We start from the raw sequence: 22,176 nt of genomic DNA, 5'->3' as shown, positions 1-22,176 counted from the left end.
GTGGTTGGAACCAAAAATCTCAAATTTGGACTCATCAGACCAAAGGACAGATTTCCACCAGTCTAATGACCATTGCTCGTGTTTCTTTGCCCAAACAATTTAGTAGTGGTTTCTTTGCAGCAATTCAACCATGAAGGCCTGATTCACACAGTTTCCTCTGAACAGTTGATGTTGAGATGTGCCTGTTACTTGAACTCTGTGAAGAATTTATTTATGCTGCAATTTCTGAGGCTGGTAACTGTAATGAAAATATCTTCTGCAGCAAAGGTAACTCTGGGTCTTCCTTTCCTGTAGCGGTCCTCATGAGAGCCAGTTTCATCATAGCGCTTGATAGTTTTTGCGACTGCACTTGAAGAAGCTTTCAAAGTTCTTGAAATGTTCTGTATTGACTGATCTTCATGTCTTACAGTAATGATGGACTGTTGTTTCTCTTTGCTTATTTGAGCTGTTCTTGCCATAACATGGACTTGGTTTTTTACCAAATAGGGCTAAATTCTGTTTACCACCCCTACCTTGTCACAACACAACTGATTGGTTCAAACGCATTAAGAAGGAAAGAAATTCCACAAATGAACTTTTAACAAGGCACACCTGTTAATTGAAATGCATTCCAGGTGACTACCTCATGAAGCTGGTTGAGAGAATGCCAAGAGTGTGCAAAGCTGTCAACCAGGCAAAGGGTGGCTACTTTGAAGAATCTCAAATATAAAATATATTTAGATTTGTTTAACACTTTTTTGGTTACTACATGATTCCATATGTGTTTTTTCATAGTTAATATGTCTTCACTATTATTCTACTATGTAAAAGAAAAACCCCTGAATGAGTATGTATGTCCAAACTTTTGACTGGTGTTGTATGTTGCTGGCTTTTGGGCAAAAAATGTATTTGAAAAGTCAAAAAATAAACCTGTTGCCGGCCAAAATAACCGTGAGGAAAAAAATGCCATTGCAATTTAATGCTTTTTTATTGATGGAATTACTAGTCAATGTAAATACGTTTGACCAGAATGCTTATCGGTCTATAGGTTAATTTGCATAATCTAGTGGAATTAAATTGGCCTGTGGGTATTTTTGTTGAATACCCACACAACTATCACGCGCGCACAGCATTTGAATTTGTATTTATTATGGATCCCCATTAGCTGCTGGCAGCTACTCTTCCTGGGGTCCAGCACAATTAAGGCAGTTATACATTTTTAAAAACATTATGATAGATTCACAACAGATTTCACAACATATTAAGTTTGTGCCCTCAGGCCCCCTCTACTACTACATATCTACAATACAAAATCTATGTGTACGTGTGTATAGTGCGTATGTTATCGTGTGTATGAATGCATATGTCTGTGCCTATGTTTGTGTCCCCTCTGTTCCATTAGGTGTATTTTTATCTGTTTTTTTAATCTAATTTTACTGCTTGTGTCAGTTACTTGATGTGGAATAGAGTTCCATGTAGTCATGGCTCTATGTAGTACTGTGCACCTCCCATAGTCTGTTCTGGACTTGGGGACTGTGAAGAGACCTCTGGTGGCATGTCTTGTGGGGTATGCATGGGTGTCCAAGCTGTGTGCCAATAGTTCAAACAGACAGCTCTGTGCATTCAACATATCAATACCTCTCCCAAATACAAGTAGTGATGAAGTCAATCTCTGCTCCACTTTGAGCCAGGAGAGATTGACATGCATATTATTAATGTTAGCTCTTTGCATACATCCAAGGGCTAGCCTTGCTGCCCTGTTCTGAGACAATTGCAATTTTCCTAAGTCCCTCTTTGTGGCACCTGACCACATGACTAAACAGTAGTCCAGGTGTGACAGAACTAGGGCCTGTAGGACCTGCCTTGTTGATAGTGCTGTTTAGAATGCAGACTGGCTCTTTATTATGGACAGACTTCTCCCCATCTTAGCTACTGTTGTATCAATATGTTTTGATCATAACAGTTTACAATCCAGGGGTACTCCAAGTAGTTTAGTCTTCCCTTGCTCAATTACTGTCACGTGTGCTCCCTTTCCGGCTTCTAGGTCACCAGGTTGCTCGTTATGGCGCACACCTGTCACCATCATTACACGCACCTGCACGTCATCAGACTCACCTGGACACCATCACTTCCCTGATTACCTTCCCTATATATGTCACTCGCTTTGGTTCCTTCCCAAGGCGTCATTGTTTCTGTTCCTGTGTCAGTTCTGTGCGTTGTTCGTGTTTCTTATTTTTGTATTATGCTGTGTTTTATTTATTAAAACACTCACTCCCTGAACTTGCTTCCCGTCTCTCAGCGCACATCGTTACAATTACCATGTTATTCATTGCAAGATTTAGTTTAGCTTTAGGGTTTAGTGAATGATTTGCCCAAAATACAATGCTTTTTGTTTTTTAAATATTTAGGACTAACTTATTCCTTGCCACCCATTCGGTCACTAACTGCAGCTCTTTAAGTGGATTTTGTTGGAGAGGCTTCCATTAAAGAACACCCTCTGTGTTTTTGTTAGACAACTAACGCTTTATCCACAATATACCAGGGGGTGTAAAGTCATAACACATAAAATTTTCTAGCAACAGACTATGCTCGATAATGTCAAAACCCGCACTGAAGTCTAACAAAACAGCCCCAACAATCTTTTTATCATCGATTTCTCTCAGACAATCATCAGTAATTTGTGTCAGTGCTTGTTGAATGTCCTTTCCTATAAGCGTGCTGAAAGTCTGTTGTCAATTTGTTTACTGTAAAATAGCCTTATATGTGGTCAAACACTATTTTTTTCCAAAAGTTTACAAAGCGTTTGTAACAGGCTGATTGGTCAGTTATTTGAGCCATTAAAGAGAGCTTTACTATTTTATTTATTTATTTAACCTTTATTTAAAGAAATACAAAAAACCTAGAAAACGAACATAGAACGCCCACCCAATGTAACACCCTGGCCTAACCAAAATAAAGAACAAAAACCCCTCTCTATGGCCAGGGCGTTACAGTAGGGGAATAACTTTTGCTTCCCTCCAGGCCTGAGGGCAACACTTTCTAGTAGGCTTATATTGAATATATGGCAAATAGGTGTAGCGATATCGTCCACTATTATCCTCAGTAATTTTCCATCCAAGTTGTCAGACCCCGGTGCCTTGTCATTGTTGACAGACAACTATCATTTTTTAACCTCTTACAGTTCTTGTCTTTTATAATTTGGTCAGATATACTTCGATGTGTAGTGTCAGTGTTTGTTGCTGGCATGTCATGCTAATCTTGCCAATTAAACAATAATTTAAATAGTTGGCAATATCAGTGGGTTTTGTGATGAATGAGCCATCTGATTCAATGAATGATGGAGTGGAGTTTGACGTTTTGCCCCAAATTTCATTTAAGGTGCTCCAAAGCTTTTTACTATCATTCTTTATGTCCTTTATCTTTGTTTCATTGTGTAGTTTCTTCTTCTTTTTATCAGTGATTTCAGTGATATGATTTTTTAATTTGCAGTACGTTTTCAAATCGGTTGTACAGCCAGACCTATTTGCCATTTTGCCTCATCCCTCTCAACCAAACAATTGCTCAATTCCTCATCAATCCACAGGGATTTAACAGTTTACAGTCATTTTCTTCATGGGTGCATGCTTATTAGTAACTGGAATAAGCAATTTCATAAATGTGTCAAGTGAAGCGTCTGGTTGCTCCTCATTACACACCATGTACCAATAAATATTATTTACATCAACAACATAGGAATCTCTACAAAACGTATTGTATGACCTCTTATACACTGTATTAGGCCCAGCCTTTGGAACTTTGGTTTTCCTAGATATGGCTACTACATTGTAATCACTACATCCGATGGATTTGGATACTGGTTTCAATCAAATTTCTGCAGCATTAGTAAAGATGTGATCAATACATGTTGATGATTTCATTCCTGTGCTATTTATAACTACCCTGGTAGGTTGATTGATAACCTGAACCAGGTTGCAGGGACTAGTTACAGTTTGAAGCTTTCTCTTGAGTGGGCAACATGATGAAAGCCAGTCAATATTTAAATCACCCAGAAAATATACCTCTATTGATATCACATACATTATCAAGCATTTCACACATGTTATCCAGATACTGACTGTTAGCACTTGGTGGTCTACAGAGACTATATTGAGCATACAGAGCCAATTATGAGCAGGATTTCTCCTGCAGCTCCTCAGGTGTTTGATGCTGGTGTAAAACATGTGCTTTTATAAGCCCATTCATTGCCCAACAATTTCAAATGCAATCGCCTGTTAAAAACTGTTTCTCTGGGTTCTCTATGGTGTATAGGTCATAGCGTGACTAGGGGGGTTTCTAGCATTTCTATTTCTATGTTGGTATTTGTATGGTTCCCAATTAGAGGCAGCTGATTATCGTTGTCTCTAATTGGGGATCATACTTAAGTTGCCCATTGTTCCCACCTGTGTTGTGGGATATTGTTTTCAGTTAGTGCCTAAGTGCGCGCTGTACTGGACGTTCGTTCGTTCGTTCGTGTATTCTTTGTTGTTTTTGTTAAATTTCACTTTGTAATAAAGTATGTGGAACTCTACGCACGCTGCGCCTGGTCCGCTCCTTTCGACGAACGTGACACATTCTGGAGAGCGACTCGCCTATATCGCCACACACCCCTCCCCCTCTTCTTGTCTCAACATTTTAAATTACACTCAAGACACATTATCTTCACACATATTTTAAAGATGCTTTTCACTGATAGCCGAAACTCAATAATCAGCTAGGCCTATTGTCACGCGCGCTGCCCAAATTGTGGGCTTCCCAAATAGGCATAGGCATAGGCCTACGAGCTTGTGATTTGAAACAATCCACAGCAATTTTTTAAAAGAAGCGATTGATCCTCTATTCCTCTGTGGCTAAGTGATGCTTTCTGGTGAAGTATTTTGAATGATTTTATTTGTAGACACGATTCTATGTATAGACAGGAGTAATATCATTTTGGCTAATTTATTTCCATTTACTTCCTTATTGCACCCACCGCTATGACATTTCTCTCCTGTTCTATTGGTTTTCATATTTATTTTGTTGTCCAGAAGCCAAAGGAACAATCCCAGTCATATTACCTCTTTCTAAGTTTCTAACAGAGATTTTTATCTCTTTCACTTATGGAACCGCTATCAAGTGCGCTGTTTAGAATGGTGTTTTCCCAGGTGTTCTGTTTAGAATGGTGTTTTCACAGGTGTTCTGTTTAGAATGGTGTTTTCCCAGGTGTTCTGTTTAGAATGGTGTTTTCCCAGGTGCGCTGTTTAGAATGGTAGTTTCCCAGGTGTTCTGTTTAGAATGGTAGTTTCCCAGGTGTTCTGTTTAGAATGGTAGTTTCCCAGGTGTTCTGTTTAGAATGGTAGTTTCCCAGGTGTTCTGTTTAGAATGGTGTTTTCCCAGGTGCGCTGTTTAGAATGGTATTTTCCCAGGTGTTCTGTTTAGAATGGTAGTTTCCCAGGTGCGCTGTTTAGAATGGTATTTTCCAAGGTGCGCTGTTTAGAATGGTATTTTCCCAGGTGCGCTGTTTAGAATGGTATTTTCCCAGGTGCGCTGTTTAGAATGGTATTTTCCAAGGTGCGCTGTTTAGAATGGTGTTTTCCCAGGTGCGCTGTTTAGAATGGTAGTTTCCCAGGTGTTCTGTTTAGAATGGTAGTTTCCCAGGTGTTCTGTTTAGAATGGTAGTTTCCCAGGTGCGTTGTTTAGAATGGTAGTTTCCCAGGTGCGCTGTTCAGAATGGTAGTTTCCCAGGTGCGCTGTTTAGAATGGTATTTTCCCAGGTGCGCTGTTTAGAATGGTGTTTTCCCAGGTGCGTTGTTTAGAATGGTGTTTTCCCAGGTGCCTTGTTTAGAATGGTGTTTTCCCAGGTGCGCTGTTTAGAATGGTGTTTTCCCAGGTGCGCTGTTTAGAATGGTGTTTTCCCTGGTGCGCTGTTTAGAATGGTGTTTTCCCAGGTGCGCTGTTTAGAATGGTGTTTTCCCAGGTGCCTTGTTTAGAATGGTGTTTTCCCAGGTGCGTTGTTTAGAATGGTGTTTTCCCAGGTGCGTTGTTTAGAATGGTGTTTTCCCAGGTGCCTTGTTTAGAATGGTGTTTTCCCAGGTGCGTTGTTTAGAATGGTGTTTTCCCAGGTGCGTTGTTTAGAATGGTGTTTTCCCAGGTGCGTTGTTTAGAATGGTGTTTTCCCAGGTGCGTTGTTTAGAATGGTGTTTTCCCACGAATCGCCTTATGGCAAAGGTTTGAAAATGACCTTTTATTGGCTGCTTCATTACATGAGTTGTTGAGATGCATTAACTTAACATCCTGTTAAGATGCATTACCATAATCTAAATGTGATCTCTGTCATTCTGAGCACCGTGGGTTATGCACCCAATGCATATGGGTCATGTACATTTTGCAAATGGCCGGTAAATAAAAATCTTCCCGGTCACGTAGTCCGGCGCCACATTTTCCTAACAGAAACCCTGGCGCACCTGTATGTGTGTGCGTGCATGTGCATGCATTATGTATTTGGGGGGCAGAATCAATAAAGCATTAATAAATATGTTATACACACACACACTGCTCTGATCACAGTAGGCTATGATGGAGTCACCTTTTAGGCAGTTGAGTGATATGATTTCCTTCGTGTGGGATCACACCCCTCTAGGACTACTCCTACACACACACTGAGGGTGTCATCACTCAGGATCAGATGACAGGTTGTGGCTGACACACTACCCTGCAGTAACTAACAGGCCGTGTGACGTGCTTGGTGCCCAAAAAGGTCATTCTGAAATTAATTTGTGACACATAAAAACAAGACTTTATTCAGGTAGTTGAATGGACAGCAATACAATTTCTCCACCATCAAATTAAAAAACAAAGTGTGGAATTCTGTCATCAGGAGTTTCCTATCTTAATGCAATATCTTGGTGAAATGTCTGGTCATTCCCTATGAGAAGAGTTCTTACCTAACAATGTATAGCGCTTTGTGCACTTGGGAACATGATTAATTTAGCTAATCCATTATCAACTGTTATGTAACAGAACAGAATAGAACAGAACGATATAAAGGGCAGGTCATGGGTGGTTGGTCTTTACTTGGACGTGGGGGTGTGTTTGTTTGGAGGGATAGTAACTAAGCCCGCTTACGCACACATAGACCTCAAACCCTAACATTCCCCAAATTCCAAAGCAAACGCACACAGATGTCAGGGCACCTAGAGGTAGCCTTTATGTGTGTATTAAGGATGGGTAGGTGTGTTATTGGGGGGTGGGGAATCCCCCAGTGACATCATAGCATGGTGGTAGGCTGTGCCAGTTGGGGATATCCCTACTCTGCCTGTTCCTCTGAAGTAGAATGTGGGAGTGTGTATGTTTACCATTTCATAGCTTGATAAAGGACAGGACGCTTTCCAGGAAAAAGGCGTGTATTCTTCCATTTAATTAACCATGTTAATCAAACAAAAACAGAAACCGGTATTATTTGATCGCTGAAATAGGGGCTTAGGCATTTGATCTCACTGTGTTTTTGTTGTCTGTTCTCTCTGTCTAGGAGGGCACGTCCAAATTTGCCACCCTGGAAATAAACCCCAAACGAGCCCAGAAGAGACAGCAGCAACCCCGAGACCTGGTAAGGACATTAAGATGGAGGGAATGCAACAAAGGAGGGGGAGATGGACTGGACAGAGAGAGAGAGATAAAGGACTAAAAAGATTGATGAGGAAGATAGAAAAAGTGGCTTTAGGGAAATGGAGGATGACATGAAAAGCAGGGAGGGAGCGAAGAGAGAAATTAAATGACCTGGTAGACAGATTTAGAGAGAGAAGAGGGCAGGAGAAGAGAGTAAAGGGGAGCTCAAAAAATGAAAGTGAAAGCGTGACAGTCAGAGATAAAGAGAGAGATGGATATAGAGGGATATAGAGGGAAAAGAGAGATGGAAAGAGAGACAGACAGGGAAAGAGAGAAGGGAGAGATAGAGATATACAGTTGAAGTTGGAAGTTTACAGTCATTAAAACTCGTTTTTCAACCACTCCACAAATTTCTTGTTAACAAACTATAGTTTTGGCAAGTCGGTTAGGACATCTACTTTGCATGACACAATTAATTTTTCCAACAATTGTTTACAGACACATTATTTCACTTATAATTATTATAATATTTCACTGTATCACAATTCCAGTGGGTCAGAAGTTTACATACTCTAAGTTGACTGTGCCTTTAAACAGCTTGGAAAATTCCAGAAAATGATGTCATGGCTTTAGAAGCTTCTGATAGGCTAATTGATATTATTTGAGTCAATTGGAGGTGTACCTATGGATGTATTTCAAGGCCTACCTTCAAACTCAGTGCCTCATTGCTTGGCATCATGGGAAAATCAGTCTGGTTCATCCTTGGGAGCAATTTCCAAACGCCTGAAGGTACCACGTTCATCAGTAACAAACAATTGTACGCAAGTATAAACACCATGGGACCACGCAGCCATCATACCGCTCAGGAAGGTGACGTGTTCAGTTTCCTGGAGATGAACATACTTTGGTGCAAATCAATCCCAGAACAACAGTAAAGGACCTCGTGAAGATGCTGGAGGAAACAGGTACAAAAGTGTCTACAAAACTAGTCCTATATCGACATAACCTGAAAGGCCACTCAGCAAGGAAGAAGCCACTGCTCCAAAACCGCCATAAAAAAGCCAGACTACGGTTTGCAACTGCACATGGGGACAAAGATCGTACTTTTTGAAGAAATGTCCTCTGGTCTGATGAAACAAAATAGAACTGTTTGGCCATAATGACCATCATTATGTTTGGAGGAAAAAAGGGGATGCTTGCAAGCCGAAGAACACCATCCCATCTGTGAAGCACGGGGGTGGCAGAATCATGTTGTGGGGGTGCTTTGCTGCAGGAGGGTCTGGTGCACTTCACAAAATAGATGGCATCATGATGAAAGAAAATTATGTGGATATATTGAGCAACATCTCAAGACATCAGTCAGGAAGTTAAAGCTTGGTTGCAAATGGGTCTTCCAAATGGACAATGACCCCAAGCATACTTCCAAACTTGTGGCAAAATGGCTTTAGGACAACAAAGTCAAGGTATTGGAGTGGCCATTACGAAGCCCTGACCTCAATCCCATAGAACATTTGTGGGCAGAACTGAGAAAGCGTGTGCCAGCAAGGAGGCCTACAAACCTGACTCAGTTACACCAGCTCTGTCAGGAGGAATGGGCCAAAATTCACCCAACTTATTGTGGGAAGCTTGTGGAAGGCTACCCAAAACGTTTGACCCAAGTTAAACAATTTAAAGGCAATGCGACCAAGTACTAATTGAGTGTATGTAAACTTCTGACCCACTGGGAATGTGATGAAAGAAATAAAAGCTGAAATAAATCATTCTCTCTACTATTATTCTGACATTTCACATTCTTAAAATGAAGTGGTGATCCTAACTGACCTAAAACAGGGAATTTTTACTTGGATTAAATGTCAGGAATTGTGAAAAACTGAGTTTAAATGTATTTGGCTAAGGTGTATTTCAACTTCTGACTTCAACTGTCTGTTTCAAGAGACAGATGGAGAGAGAGAAGGAGGTGCCAGATGTAATGAAAGCACTCCCATCTTGGCCCTATAGATAAGACTGGCGGGAGTATTGGGTTTTGTCAATTAGCGCTCCAGTGGGTAAGAGCCATCGAACAGGAAACAAGCAGCCCCTCTCTCTGTCCTCACTGAACTCTGCTGACGCATTCACTTTAACACACACACACACACAACACAAACACACAGCGTACTATCACACAAGCACACAGGTGTGCATAGTCATTCATGCACACACACATACACACAAACAAAACGCTCTCCTCTTGCCCTTTCACTCTCACTCGTCTTCTCCACTTTAAAATCACTGTCTTTGAAATTGGCCCACTTTGTAGCAAATGACTGTCATGGATGCATCTAATGTAGATAGCTTAGAGGAGCAGTATTTTTATTTTCAAAATGAAGGGGTTCATAGTTATTTGCTCTCTCTCTGTGGTGGATAGAAGGGAGACACACCTCTAGTGGTTATTTATGGAATCACTCTTACTCGTAAAATGCTCACAGCTCAATTTACAGTTGTGGCCAAAAGTTTTCAGAATGACACAAATATTAATTTCCACAAAGTTTTCTGCTTCAGTGTCTTTAGATATTTTTGTCAGATGTTACTATGGAATACTGAAGTATAATTACAAGCATTTCATAAGTGTCAAAGGCTTTCATTGACAATTACTTGAAGTTGATGCAAAGAGTCAATATTTGCAGTGTTGACCCTTCTTTTTCAAGACCTCTGCAATCCGCCCTGGCATGCTGTCAATTCATTTCTGGGCCACATCCTGACTGATGGCAGCCCATTCTTGCATAATCAATGCTTGGAGTTTGTCAGAATTTGTGGGTTTTTGTTTATCCACCCGCCTCTTGAGGATTGACCACAAGTTCTCAATGGCATTAATGTCTGGGGGGTTTCCTGGCCATGGACCCAAAATATCAATGTTTTGTTCCCCGAGCCACTTAGCTATCACTTTTGCCTTATGGCAAGGTGCTCCATCATGCTGGAAAAGGCATTGTTCGTCACCAAACTGTTCCTGGATGGTTGGGAGAAGTTGCTCTCTGATTATGTGTTGGTACCACTCTTTATTCATGGCTGTGTTCTTAGGCAAAATTGTGAGTGAGCCCACTCCTTTGGCTGAGAAGCAACCCCACACATGAATGGTCTCAGGATGCTTTACTGTTGGTATGACACAAGACTGATGGTAGAGCTCACCTTGTCTTCTCCGGACAAGCTTTTTTCCGAATGCCCCAAACAATTGGAAAGGGGATTCATCAGAGAAAATGACTTTACCCCAGTCCTCAGCAGTCCAATCCCTGTACCTTTTGCAGAATATCAGTCTGTCCCTGATGTTTTTCCTGGAGAGAAGTGGCTTTTTTGCTGCCCTTCTTGATACCACACCATCCTCCAAAAGTCTTCGCCTCACTGTGCGTGCAGATGCACTCACACCTGCCTGCTGCCATTCCTGAGCAAGCTTTGTACTTGTGGTGCCCCGATCCCGCAGCTGAATCAACTTTAGGAGACGGTCCTGGAACTTGCTGGACTTTCTTGGGCGCCCTGAAGCCTTCTTCACAACAATTGAACCGCTCTCCTTGAAGTTCTTGATGATCCGATAAATGGTTGATTTAGGTGCAATCCTACTGGCAGCAATATCCTTGCCTGTGAAGCCCTTTTTGTGCAAAGCAATGATGACGGCACGTGTTTCCTTGCAGGTAACCATGATTGACAGAGTAAGAACAATGATTCCAAGCACCACCCTCCTTTTGAAGCTTCCAGTCTGTTATTCAAACTCAATCAGCATGACAGAGTGATCTCCAGCCTTATCCTCATCAACACTCACACCTGTGTTAACGAGAGAATCACTGACATGATGTCAGCTGGTCCTTTTGTGGCAGGGCTGAAATACAGTGGAAATGTTTTTTGGGGGATTCAGTTCATTTGCATGGCAAATAGGGACTTTGCAATTAATTGCAATTCATCTGATCACTCTTCATAACATTCTGGAGTATATGCAAAGAGCCATCATACAAACTGAGGCAGCAGACTTTGTGAAAATTAATATTTGTGTCATTCTCAAAACCTTTGGCCATGACTGTAGTAGTGATACGCAACTTTACAGTTTCATTTGACTGTAATTACAGTGTAGTCATATGATCAGTTGTGCAATTATTAAACTGGGAACAATAGCCAACTGGAGATAGTTCATTAACCTAATCATTGTACACAGAGGGAGATTAATAAATATGTGTATTTATTTTCATCTACATGTGTCCTCAGCGGGGAAAAAGTCTGTAATGCATCATTTCATCACTAGCAAAGTCACACACACACACACACACACACACACACACACACACACACACACACACACACACACACACACACACACACACACACACACACACACACACACACACTAACCCCAGTCTCTGTCTGCCTGTGTGTGTGTGTATTTCAGAGTGTGATGCAGGGGACCATTCCCTACCTGGGTACTTTCCTGACAGACCTAGTCATGATGGATACTGCCATGAAGGACTACCTGGACGTGAGAGTCACACACACGCGCAGGCACGCATGCATGCATGAACACACACCTTCTTAAACAATTTCTGTTCTAAAGAACATATTTTCTTGCTTACAGGGAGGGCTGATACATTTTGAGAAGAGGAGGAAGGTAAGAAATGCCACATGTATTTAATGTGTGATGATGATGAAGATGAACACTGCACACTTACCCTTATATTTCCTCTGGTCTCGTAGGAGTTTGAGGTGATTGCCCAGATCAAGCTTCTGCAGCTGGCCTGCAACAATTATAACTTTACCCGCAACAAGCGTTTCCGACAGTGGTTCTCCGGTGTGGACAAACTCACTGAGGCCGAGAGGTAAGAGAAGGAACAGAGAGTATTCTGTTAGAAATACATGAAATAGTATTTTCATAAACACCAGAAAAAGATTATGCTGGGTGTGACAAACAGTATGCATTATAATGGAAGGGTGGGAGAGGGGAGAGGATTATGAGAGGGACAGTGGAAGAGAGGGAAGGGGAGGACTAGACATTTGAAAAGACAGGAACACACACATACTCTTCTTCATGTGCTTTCCACAGCTACAGTCAGTCGTGTGAGATCGAGCCGCTGTCGGAGTCAGCCTCAAATACTCTGAAAAAGAAGAACACAGGAATCATCAAACGCTGGAGCGAGTGAGTCAAGAAATAAATCCTCCCAAAATTATTGCAGAAAGTATTTCTGTTCAATGGGTGCAATATGGGTCCGATTCAGTCTTAGGAAATGTACACCTTTTAGATTTACCTTATTCATTCGCGTAACGTGCTCTGCAGGTGCTACCTTGCGTTCTCTTAATAAATGTTATTAAACAACTGAAAACCCTCACACTTGTTGGGCAAAGGATTTTCTCGTGGAGTTTTCATACAATAGGGTTTTCAGTATCTTAAGCCATCCCTTTAAATAAGTGTACCCTTTTAGTTAGAATTTTGTCAACAGAATCACTAGAATATATCGAGAGAACGGGTTCAGAATATTAGGGATCAATGAAAGAAAGCTATCTAAATATATGTATATTCATCTCTGTTTCAGCACCAATTGGTAGATTTAGAAAGACTCTGATCTTGTAGATTATTTAGGTTTAGTAAAGTATTTATGAATCATAGAAAACAGATTTGGAGAGCCTTTACGCACAAAAGAAAGATTAATTCTGAAAATTGCCACATTCATTTCTTTAACCCATTGTAATGTTGGAAGATTAGTGTACATAGAATTATAGTAGGGAGAATAGTGTTCAATAGTAGGCTATACCCTCCTCTATTGCCTGCACTAACCATGGAACTGTGTGATGACACAGCCAAGTACTGCGCCATGCGTTGGGTTCAAACTGTTACGGCTTGGTCTGCGCTCCATAACGATGTAATTAGCCTACATGTATTATCAACAAAAAATATTATCAACTGTTACTAATGATCCTCAGCAACAACCACACGGCCATGATGGTGTTTACAGAGGAGGCAAATGAAGGTAAAGGAAACAATGTAATTAAATGATCATGTAGGCTTAACCAAATGAAGGGAAGCGATGTTCAATACTTATAGTGGCTAATATTTAACATGATAGAAATAGGGAACAGAGGATGTCGGGATAGCCTATAATTAAGACATTCGAGAGTTCCCAAACTTTACTGTGGGAAAGTTGATATGTTGATATGCTTCAGTTTGTTGCCATATGACTGGTTTCACATTTGTCTCCAGCGATCATAATAAGACATTATAGATCTAAAACATGTGTAATTTATATTTACAATCCCCATATCCAAATGGATTACTTATTTACTTACCTCTGATCAATAGCTCTTGTAAGTTATAAATTACAGTGCTTGGAAAATTGTGTTATTTCAATTGAAAAAAGTAAGTAGATACTTTTCCCACTTGGAACCAGTATGTTCTCTCGACCTTATTCATGGTTTCATCGCACGTAAAGGTGGTAGAATTATTAGGGAATTAGTCAAGGTCAGAATATGGTGTATCTGTAGACACACCTCAAGTTTCCAAGTTTTAATGTCACATGCAAGTACATGTGCAAACTCAAAACCCATCAATGCAATAATCAAAAACAATGTATTACCAGAGTAAATACCTCACGGACACTAGAGAAGGTTAACCAAGTCTAATTCTTCCCAAAGGGTCGATACAGCTGCATTCAGACAAAAACATGTTCCCACCATCACAAGTATATATGCTCCACTTTAGGCCCTCCTCCTTCTCTCCAATCCTTATGGTTCCACAGGAAGAGGGAAATAGGGTAATAAACCATCATTTCTACCTTCAGGGGATCTGACCTGACCTCAACCCCTCCTTCGCCTAATCCACATATGTCCATCCGCTTCCCCTATAGCAATCCTGTGACTTCCTCCCGTCCACCAAACACATTCCAAAGCCATCTGTCTCCTACAGATAACCATTAACTTCGGATATAAAAACCAGCCTCTTTCACTCCTTTATATGCTATGCTTCTGAGTATTACAATATTCCAAGTTTCACCCAGAATCTAACATAAGTAAGTAAGCATACTAGATACAGGAAATATATTTTTTAAGTCAGTTCCAATACCATATTTACAATGTGCATGGATACTGGAGTGATGGCGGTAGATGAGGATAACGGTAAGGGGACAAGGCAACAGGATATAAGATAAGCAGAGTAGAAGCAGTTTGTATGTGAGTGGGTGTGTACTGTAGAGTCAGTTTAGATGTGTGTGCATATTATGTGTAAGTGAGCAAATGATGGAGTGAGTGTTTGTGTGTGTGTTCATTTATTCCATCTCCACCTCAACCCAATGGCGGGGGAATAGCATGCTGTTCTCATGCTTAAGTTCAAGGTCAGAATACGTGTATCGAGAAAAGTGCATAAAAGGGAATTACATTCCAATTACGCGTGCTTAACTCGGGTCGGAATTCCCCCCTAATGATTTGCAGTCTATTTGTGTCAATGTTTTATTTATTTTACTCATTCTTCTTTCTCTTACTCTTCCTCTCATTCTGCATTTTCTTTTCCATCTCTCCCTCCTCCCTCTCCCTCCCATTCCTTCACTCCCTCTTTCAGTCGCCAGCCGGCCAGCTCGGAGCCAGGCTACTGCAGTGCGGGCAGCTCTCACTCCAAGTCCTTTGACCAGCTGCGCTACGCCCCCTGCCTGGGGGGCTCAAGTGGAGGTGGAGGGGGTGATGGAGCGGACTCCCTGAGCGTCACCTCAGCCGGCTCCAGCAGCTCCGACGTCGAAGAGATAAATATCAGCTTAATCTCTGACTCGCCTGACGCCCACGAACGAAAGGTGAGAAAGATGTTTTATTTATCAATTTAACCTTCATTAATACAGGAAGGTAAGTTAAGAATACACTCCTATTTACAATGAAGACATGTCAGAGGACAGTGTGCTATTGAATTCTGTCATTGTTGATGTCTGTAAGCAGGAAGTTGCTCCACTGTGTAAGATGATGATGTCATATCATTGAGTCTACCTTTAAAGACCATGATACCAGTATGATCACTATAGCGAAACTACTGTCATAGCATATTCTAACTCTTCCAGCCCACAAGAAACAGCCCATGTGAAGCCCACAGGTGACTGTAGCTCTTAATTCCTTTTCTGTAGACCTCCACGCCTTCCGTAAAACATTCCAATTCCACGTTAGGGAAGTGCGGCCCCTTGCCTGACCTGGCACCCACGGTACTATTTACTACTTCCTGTACCATATTTCTGTTTCACCTACACTAGCTTGTGGCACAGCCATTTTACACTACCATTAGAGGAGTGTGCTGTTTGCACTGTTTCTATCTAGCTGTGTGACGTCACCATTACATCATCCCTGTAGCCATTTGTTGGGCGAGAATGGCGTGTGCATGTTGAGTAGTTTTCGAATGTGTGCAGGTGTCGAATCGATTTATACGTCTGCTCACTTTGATCATCACTGCACTTTGACCTGTTTTTTTGACTGGTTTCATTTGTTGTGTCTTTAATCGGGGATGAAGAGTTCACCTTGTATCCATACTGCTCATAACAACTCAATTGAAGTAGCATTGTGGGTTTCACCTGGTTGCACATTCATCAGTCCACATTTTTCATTGTGTTTTCTACATGCATGTCATGTTAGTGGCATGTTCAAGTCATGCAAACACTATCCCATTACTCATAATGTAAAACAACACCAGTCTCAATTCCAGTGTTCCCAAATGTTTGTCAAAATACACTGGAATTTATTCAACAGTTTCCAAACATGTTAAATGTACCTGTTTAAAATGCATTGCTTTCCTTGATTGCATTTCAATAGTCTTAAGTGGCACTGTGGTCTAACCTGTGCTGTCCCCCTTCTCTCTTGGTCTCTCTCCAGTTCTGGGAGTCCACTTCTCTGTCCTCCTTGGACGCCTCTGGTGTGGGATCTGGCTCGGGCTCCAGCAGCGCCTCCTCCTCCTCCATGTCCTCCACGCCCGTGGTAGGGGCCGGCTCCCGCTCACACAAGCGCTCCGTGTCGGGTGTGTCCAACTACTCGTCGCTGTCACTGCCCCTCTACAACCAGCAGGTGGACGATTGCTGCATCATCCGGGTCAGCCTGGACGTGGACAACGGCAACATGTACAAGAGCATCCTGGTGAGCTGCCGCGTTGGTGATGATTACAGTAGATTAGAAAGAGAAATTCCCTGCTAATGTGTTTGGTGGTTGTGGGGTCTGGTTGAGCCAATCCCAATGCCTCAATGTGGTCATAATGTGATCTCCAGGTGACCAGTCAGGACAAGACGCCGGCGGTGATCAGGAAGGCCATGGTGAAACACAACCTGGACCGGGAGAGAGCAGAGGACTACGAACTGCTGCAGAAGATCTCTGAGGAGAAAGGTCAGTCAGCTGTCTGTCATGCTCACCTCAAGACTTTGAGCGGAACCTGAAAGATACAAACCTCAGAGTTGATGCATTTTGAACTACATTACAAAGTTACAAACATTTCAGTGTTCCTAACCCATTTCCAATGTGTTCCTATCTCTGGTCCTACTGTACTTTTTAGAAATATCTGCACACTTTAAGTCTTGTCTAACAATCTCTCCGTCCATCTTCTCAACCAGATTTGAACATTCCATCTTGCCTGTTGGTTCAATGTGTCTTTTAACCGTACCTGTGTTTCTTTTGCACCCCCTTCCCTCCACAGAGCTGAAGATTCCAGACAATGCCAACGTTTTCTATGCCATGAACTCCTCGGCCAACTACGACTTTGTCCTGAAGAAACGTGGCTTCCCCAAGGTGTGCCGGACCAAGCACGTGGCCAGCTCCACACTGCCGCGCATGAAACAGAAAGGCCTGAAAATCGGCAAGGGCATCTTCTGAGGGGCTACACCATGTCCTCGCCCACCTCCCGCTTCCTGCTGGGCTCTCTGGGTGCCATCTTTTAGTACTACCCTTGCTGTGCCATGGTAGAGGGGCCAGCCACCAGCTCGGTCTTGTGTTCGGCGTCTGAGCGTCAAAGCCTCAGAGGACTAATACAGCTGAGTGGGATGGAAAGCCCTATAGGCCAATGAACTTGCACAAATCACTTCCTGTTAGCTTCAGCTCTCTGTGGACATCCTAATCGAGAGTGAGCACTCAAGAGGGAAAACTGAGGGAAAATGGTAACTGTATTTCCTCCAGGTGCGTCTGAAAAGGCCTTCCCTCTAAAGGAGTTACACTCCCTATCATTTCTACAGAACCCTCCCTCAGCAGATGCAGCATGTTTTGTGTGTGTGTGCGTGTGCGTGTGTGTGCGTGCGTGCGTGCGTGCAAAGTACTCAAGCACTCAGAGAAAGAGCGAGAGAGAGATGGACAGAGATGGAAACATGAATGTTGTATTGTGAAATGAACCGTGGTCTTTAAATGTCTAGTCGTTTTGTTCCATGTAGTGTAAAGAAAAAAAGAAGAATGAAAGGACTGTTCTTCTTGTCTGCTCCCTCCTTTATTTCTCTCTTTCATTAAGGCCTTTCTTCCTTGTGTACCAGGGTAGGGGTCAACTTCATTTCAATTCAGTTCAATTCAGGAGATAAATGAAAGAGAGGAAAATAAATAACTCAAATTAAAACATACTGGTCCACTCCACGTGTGCCAAAGAACAGAGAAGAGTGGACTATGATATATGATCGTAGACCGTTTTTGGGAGCATGGAGATTGCAGTGGGGGAGTGAGTTTGCTTGCTGTTGAGAGATTCCTTGCACAGATGTGTGATTCTCTGTCTATGACTCTGATAGAAGATAATCTGACATGACGAGTCCTTGGTTTGTAGTACCCCATGTTTATCAATTTCTTACAGTATTGCAGCACTTAGGATCAAACCTAACGTCCCTAATTATCAGCAGCCATGTCAGTGGTATTGTGGATTACAGTGTTAAAGCCTGTGTTCATGCTCAAAGGGTTTTCTGAAATGATTGACTTTTTGACTGTGACCGTGTCACACTGTGGCCAGTGCATGACAATAAACATTCTAAAAGGGACACAGGATTGGGTCTCTATCAGATGGCAGGCTATATGTAGGCTGGCTATACTTTACTTCATACTGTGCCAACCTGAACCATAGTGTGCTGGCTGGCTCTGATATTTTATTTTAACATGGTCCTTTCCAGCACAGTTCCAGCAACTATGGTTGATGCATAACTAGGCCAGCGCAGTACAGCTTGGCTCAGCTCAGTACAGTAGTGTAAAAAGGGTATGTCAACTGCCACAACAGTTTGAAACATTGAATTTACATTTCACAACACATCCTTGATGTGCCTAATAGTAAAGCCATGGAAATGTTTTCAGGTGCTATAATGATAGTTTTTCATATGTCACTTATCATAAGGATGGGTGGTCATAGGGGAGTGGCTATATGGACACTCCTGGTGCCCAAATTTATGACGTTTGTTGTGCAGTGAGAGTCGAGTGGTGACGAACGGATTCGGTGCAGTCATTTCAGACAGTCTTCCTGATGAGCCGTTCCCAGCAAGCTAGTTTAATGCTTGTGGCTAAAAATTTCAGCGAGAACTTGAGACTTGTCGGCCGAAGTTGGGACTTGGGAGTGTTCAGAATCCTTTAGTTTTTGTCAAATTATTTATTTTACAAAATGTAACGTTAGAGGTTAATGTCGTAGTAGTACATTTTCGGTGAAAATAACTATTGGCTACACTATCTACTTCCCTATCCTTACTGCGGCAAGCGGGAGAGAAGGACACGGTGCCCTGTGTTGCGTTGGCTTGCAGTGCAAACTCTCCCCATTGAGCAGTGTAGACTGCATAACGGTGACATCCATCTAGAGTACTACCAACATTACGTAGTTAATGTTGGTAGTTATTTTTCATGTAGGCTGCTATCCTACTCAAAATAAAATCAAGTGGGATGGAACAAATTGGAGATGGTGACCAAATCCAGATTACCAATACTACAAGTTATTTCTTCCTCGCCCATCCCTTTCTTTTACAAGTTTTAACTAGCGCCACGCTGCTGCTGTTGCCAGCTAGTCAGCATAAACTAGCTGGGAAGGGCCTATCAGGACGATTGACTGAACCAAATCCACACTCGACTCTCAGCTGCGCGACATATGTCTGTCACGTTTTAAGGTATGACCCAGGTGCAGACAGTGTTGAAGAAACAAAAGTTTATTCTTTAAACGGAGGCAGGCAAACAACAGGTCAAGGCAGGCAGAGGTCAATAATCCAGAGAGAGTGTAAGGCACCGGAACAGCAGGCGGGCTCAGGGTCAGGTGAGGCAGAGGTCAGTAAATCCAGAGTAGAGGCAAAGGTACAGGATGGCAGGCAGGCTCAGGGCAGGCAGACAGGCTCAGGGCAGGCAGAAAAGGTAAAAACGGTGACACTAGAAAACAGGGACTATAGCGAACACAGGAGCAATGGAAACCGCTGGTAGGTTTGAACGAACAAAATGAACTGGCACAGACAGACAGAAAACACAGGTATAAGTACCCAGGGGATAGTGAGGAAGATGGGCGACACCTGGAGGGGGGTGGAGACAAGCACAAGGATAGGTGAAACAGATCAGGGCGTGACAATGTCATCCATTTGAGCACCAGATGTGTCCTTATAGCCTCTCCCTAGTCACATTATGTAAGTACTGCATTATGAATGCATTCAACTGTGCTGGTTGGTGACAGTGATGGTTGCTGTATGTTTGTGAATATTGGAGTCCGGGAGTCTACTGCCCTTATGTCATTCGCTGGACTTCATATCGGTGGTGTTGATGGAAGTTGCCCCTAAGCCCTGATTCAAGGTCAGCTTCTATTCCTATGTCCTATGACCAAGGTTAGGATTGAGGTTGGGAATGCTAAACCTAGATCTGTGGTTAAAGACAACTTCTGTAATGCGTCAATGAATGAGGGATGGATCCTTTGTCCACATCTCAAACTTTTGTGTAAGTTCCCAATAAATGTGTGGGTGTAAGTGAGAGTTCATCCCGGAATGTGTGCTTATTGTTTCTCTTTTTTTGCGAATGTCTTTGTGTGCCCAGGTACCCAGAATATCTATTTATCAGAGAGGGGGGGGGGGGGGTCTGTCATAAAGATGTCAACATTTCAGGTTTCACAAATGTTAGTCTGTGTGTGTGTGTGAAAGAGACTCTCTTCTGTCTCTGTGTTGTTTTTGGTAGAAGTAAGGGCCAAAGACTGCACCGATCAAACTAAGTTAGTCCCTCTCAGAAACACTGCCTGATCAGGAATATGTCCCCATGCCTCACCCTCTCACAATGATCATCCTTAAAACCTTTGTGCCATCGCTCTCCATCACTGGCAAAGACTCAGAACTCTCTAACGATTACCTGTTCAATGTTTTTTCTATGTTCTTTTTGTATTTTTTGTATTATAAAAGACTCAATGTCCTTTGTACTTTAGATTTTTTGTGTGTGTTTGCTTTATTTATTAACTTGTAAATACTTTTGTAGCATTCTACATTTTGTTTCTTTTCCCATGCAATTACAAATTAATATGTAAATATATATGCGATGGTTATACCACTGTATTTGCAGGTCCACTTGTCTCCATATCCCTTTGACTTTGGTTGTTTTATGTCAATCCTGTCTTTTGTATAATGGTCAGTTTTGATATTGCTTTCCCCCTTATTGCGCTGTTTGTAATGGAGAAAAACCCACCTAATAAACACTTACCATGTGTCAAATCATCTGCATTTGTCTCTACTGTACTACACTGTATATAAGAATACCCCACTGAAAAACACTTTAATGGGTATACATAGGCATTCATAACACCTTTGAGGTTTCCTCAGGTCATGACACCTCTGAGAGCTGCAGTATGGTTCATAAAATCTTTATTCAACAACCATGGAGTGACGTTTTCAAAATAAGTTGCTTTCAATACAATGGAACAAAATAGTAAAACAACTGGGATATCAAAAGATGTCAAATATCATTAAATTCTACATCAAATCAAATGCAAGCTCTGTGTACAGATACAATACATCAGTTCAAATGTCCTGTTGAACAAATTAGCAGTGACTACTGTTGCGCAGAAACTCACTTACTGCTCTTTGTTAGGGCTCGATTCAATCAGTATCGCAGAAGATCCGTGGTATAGTGCAATTGAAATGTAAAGGTAAATTACGATTGAGCCAACATATGTAGCGTTTACTGTGAATGCAGTCACGCGAACCCTAGAACATTGCCTTTAAATGTAAATTGTGATACAGATTGAATGTAAATTCCGTGATACAGATTGAATCAAGCCGGTGGTTAGTATTCTGTTGACGTCGTACGCCAGAGGGGAGGAGCAGGAGCAGACATGACACCCTCTCCCCACACAAGGCACTCAGGCTATTCCCTCTGATTTTTCCACTCCTCAATAATTGTGTTCTGCTGTTGGTGGTCGTGTACCCATTGGAGCCGCTTCTTCTTGTTTTTAGTTAATAGGAGTGGAACTCGGTGTGGTCGTCTGTTGCAATAACCCATCCGTGACAAGGACAGACAAGTTGTGCATTCTCAGATTCCGTTCTACACATCATTGTTGTACTGCACCGTTATTTGCCTATTTGTGGCCTGTCTCTTAGCTTGCCTGATTCTTGCCATTCTCCTTCGACCTCCCTCATCAACGAGCTGTTTTCGCCCACAGGACTGCCGCTT

The 22,176-nt window shown here is 42.1% G+C and overlaps 1 protein-coding gene across 4 annotated transcripts in view; it reads left to right on the top strand.

Moving 5' to 3' along the window:
- The window catches only part of LOC115203760 (ral guanine nucleotide dissociation stimulator-like), a 109,880-nt gene extending 88,659 nt beyond the window's left edge, over positions 1-21,221 (top strand). For 3 of the 4 annotated variants that reach the window (XM_029768731.1, XM_029768728.1, XM_029768729.1), the window contains exons 8-17: positions 7,523-7,600; positions 12,005-12,091; positions 12,188-12,220; positions 12,307-12,428; positions 12,653-12,745; positions 15,155-15,380; positions 15,702-15,776; positions 16,438-16,695; positions 16,824-16,938; positions 17,246-21,221. In XM_029768731.1, coding sequence (XP_029624591.1) covers positions 7,523-7,600; positions 12,005-12,091; positions 12,188-12,220; positions 12,307-12,428; positions 12,653-12,745; positions 15,155-15,380; positions 15,702-15,776; positions 16,438-16,695; positions 16,824-16,938; positions 17,246-17,421 — 1,263 coding nt within the window. In that variant the 3' untranslated portion in view covers positions 17,422-21,221. The remainder of the gene's footprint in view (positions 1-7,522; positions 7,601-12,004; positions 12,092-12,187; positions 12,221-12,306; positions 12,429-12,652; positions 12,746-15,154; positions 15,381-15,701; positions 15,777-16,437; positions 16,696-16,823; positions 16,939-17,245) is intronic. The other variant, XM_029768730.1, reaches the window with a different exon arrangement.
- Positions 21,222-22,176: the final 955 nt, after the last annotated feature.

This window comes from Salmo trutta, chromosome 12 (genome assembly GCF_901001165.1).
Source record: "Salmo trutta chromosome 12, fSalTru1.1, whole genome shotgun sequence".
Taxonomy (NCBI): domain Eukaryota; kingdom Metazoa; phylum Chordata; class Actinopteri; order Salmoniformes; family Salmonidae; genus Salmo; species Salmo trutta.
Note: the sequence above shows the minus strand (reverse complement) of the source record. Positions and strands in the feature narration are given on the sequence as shown.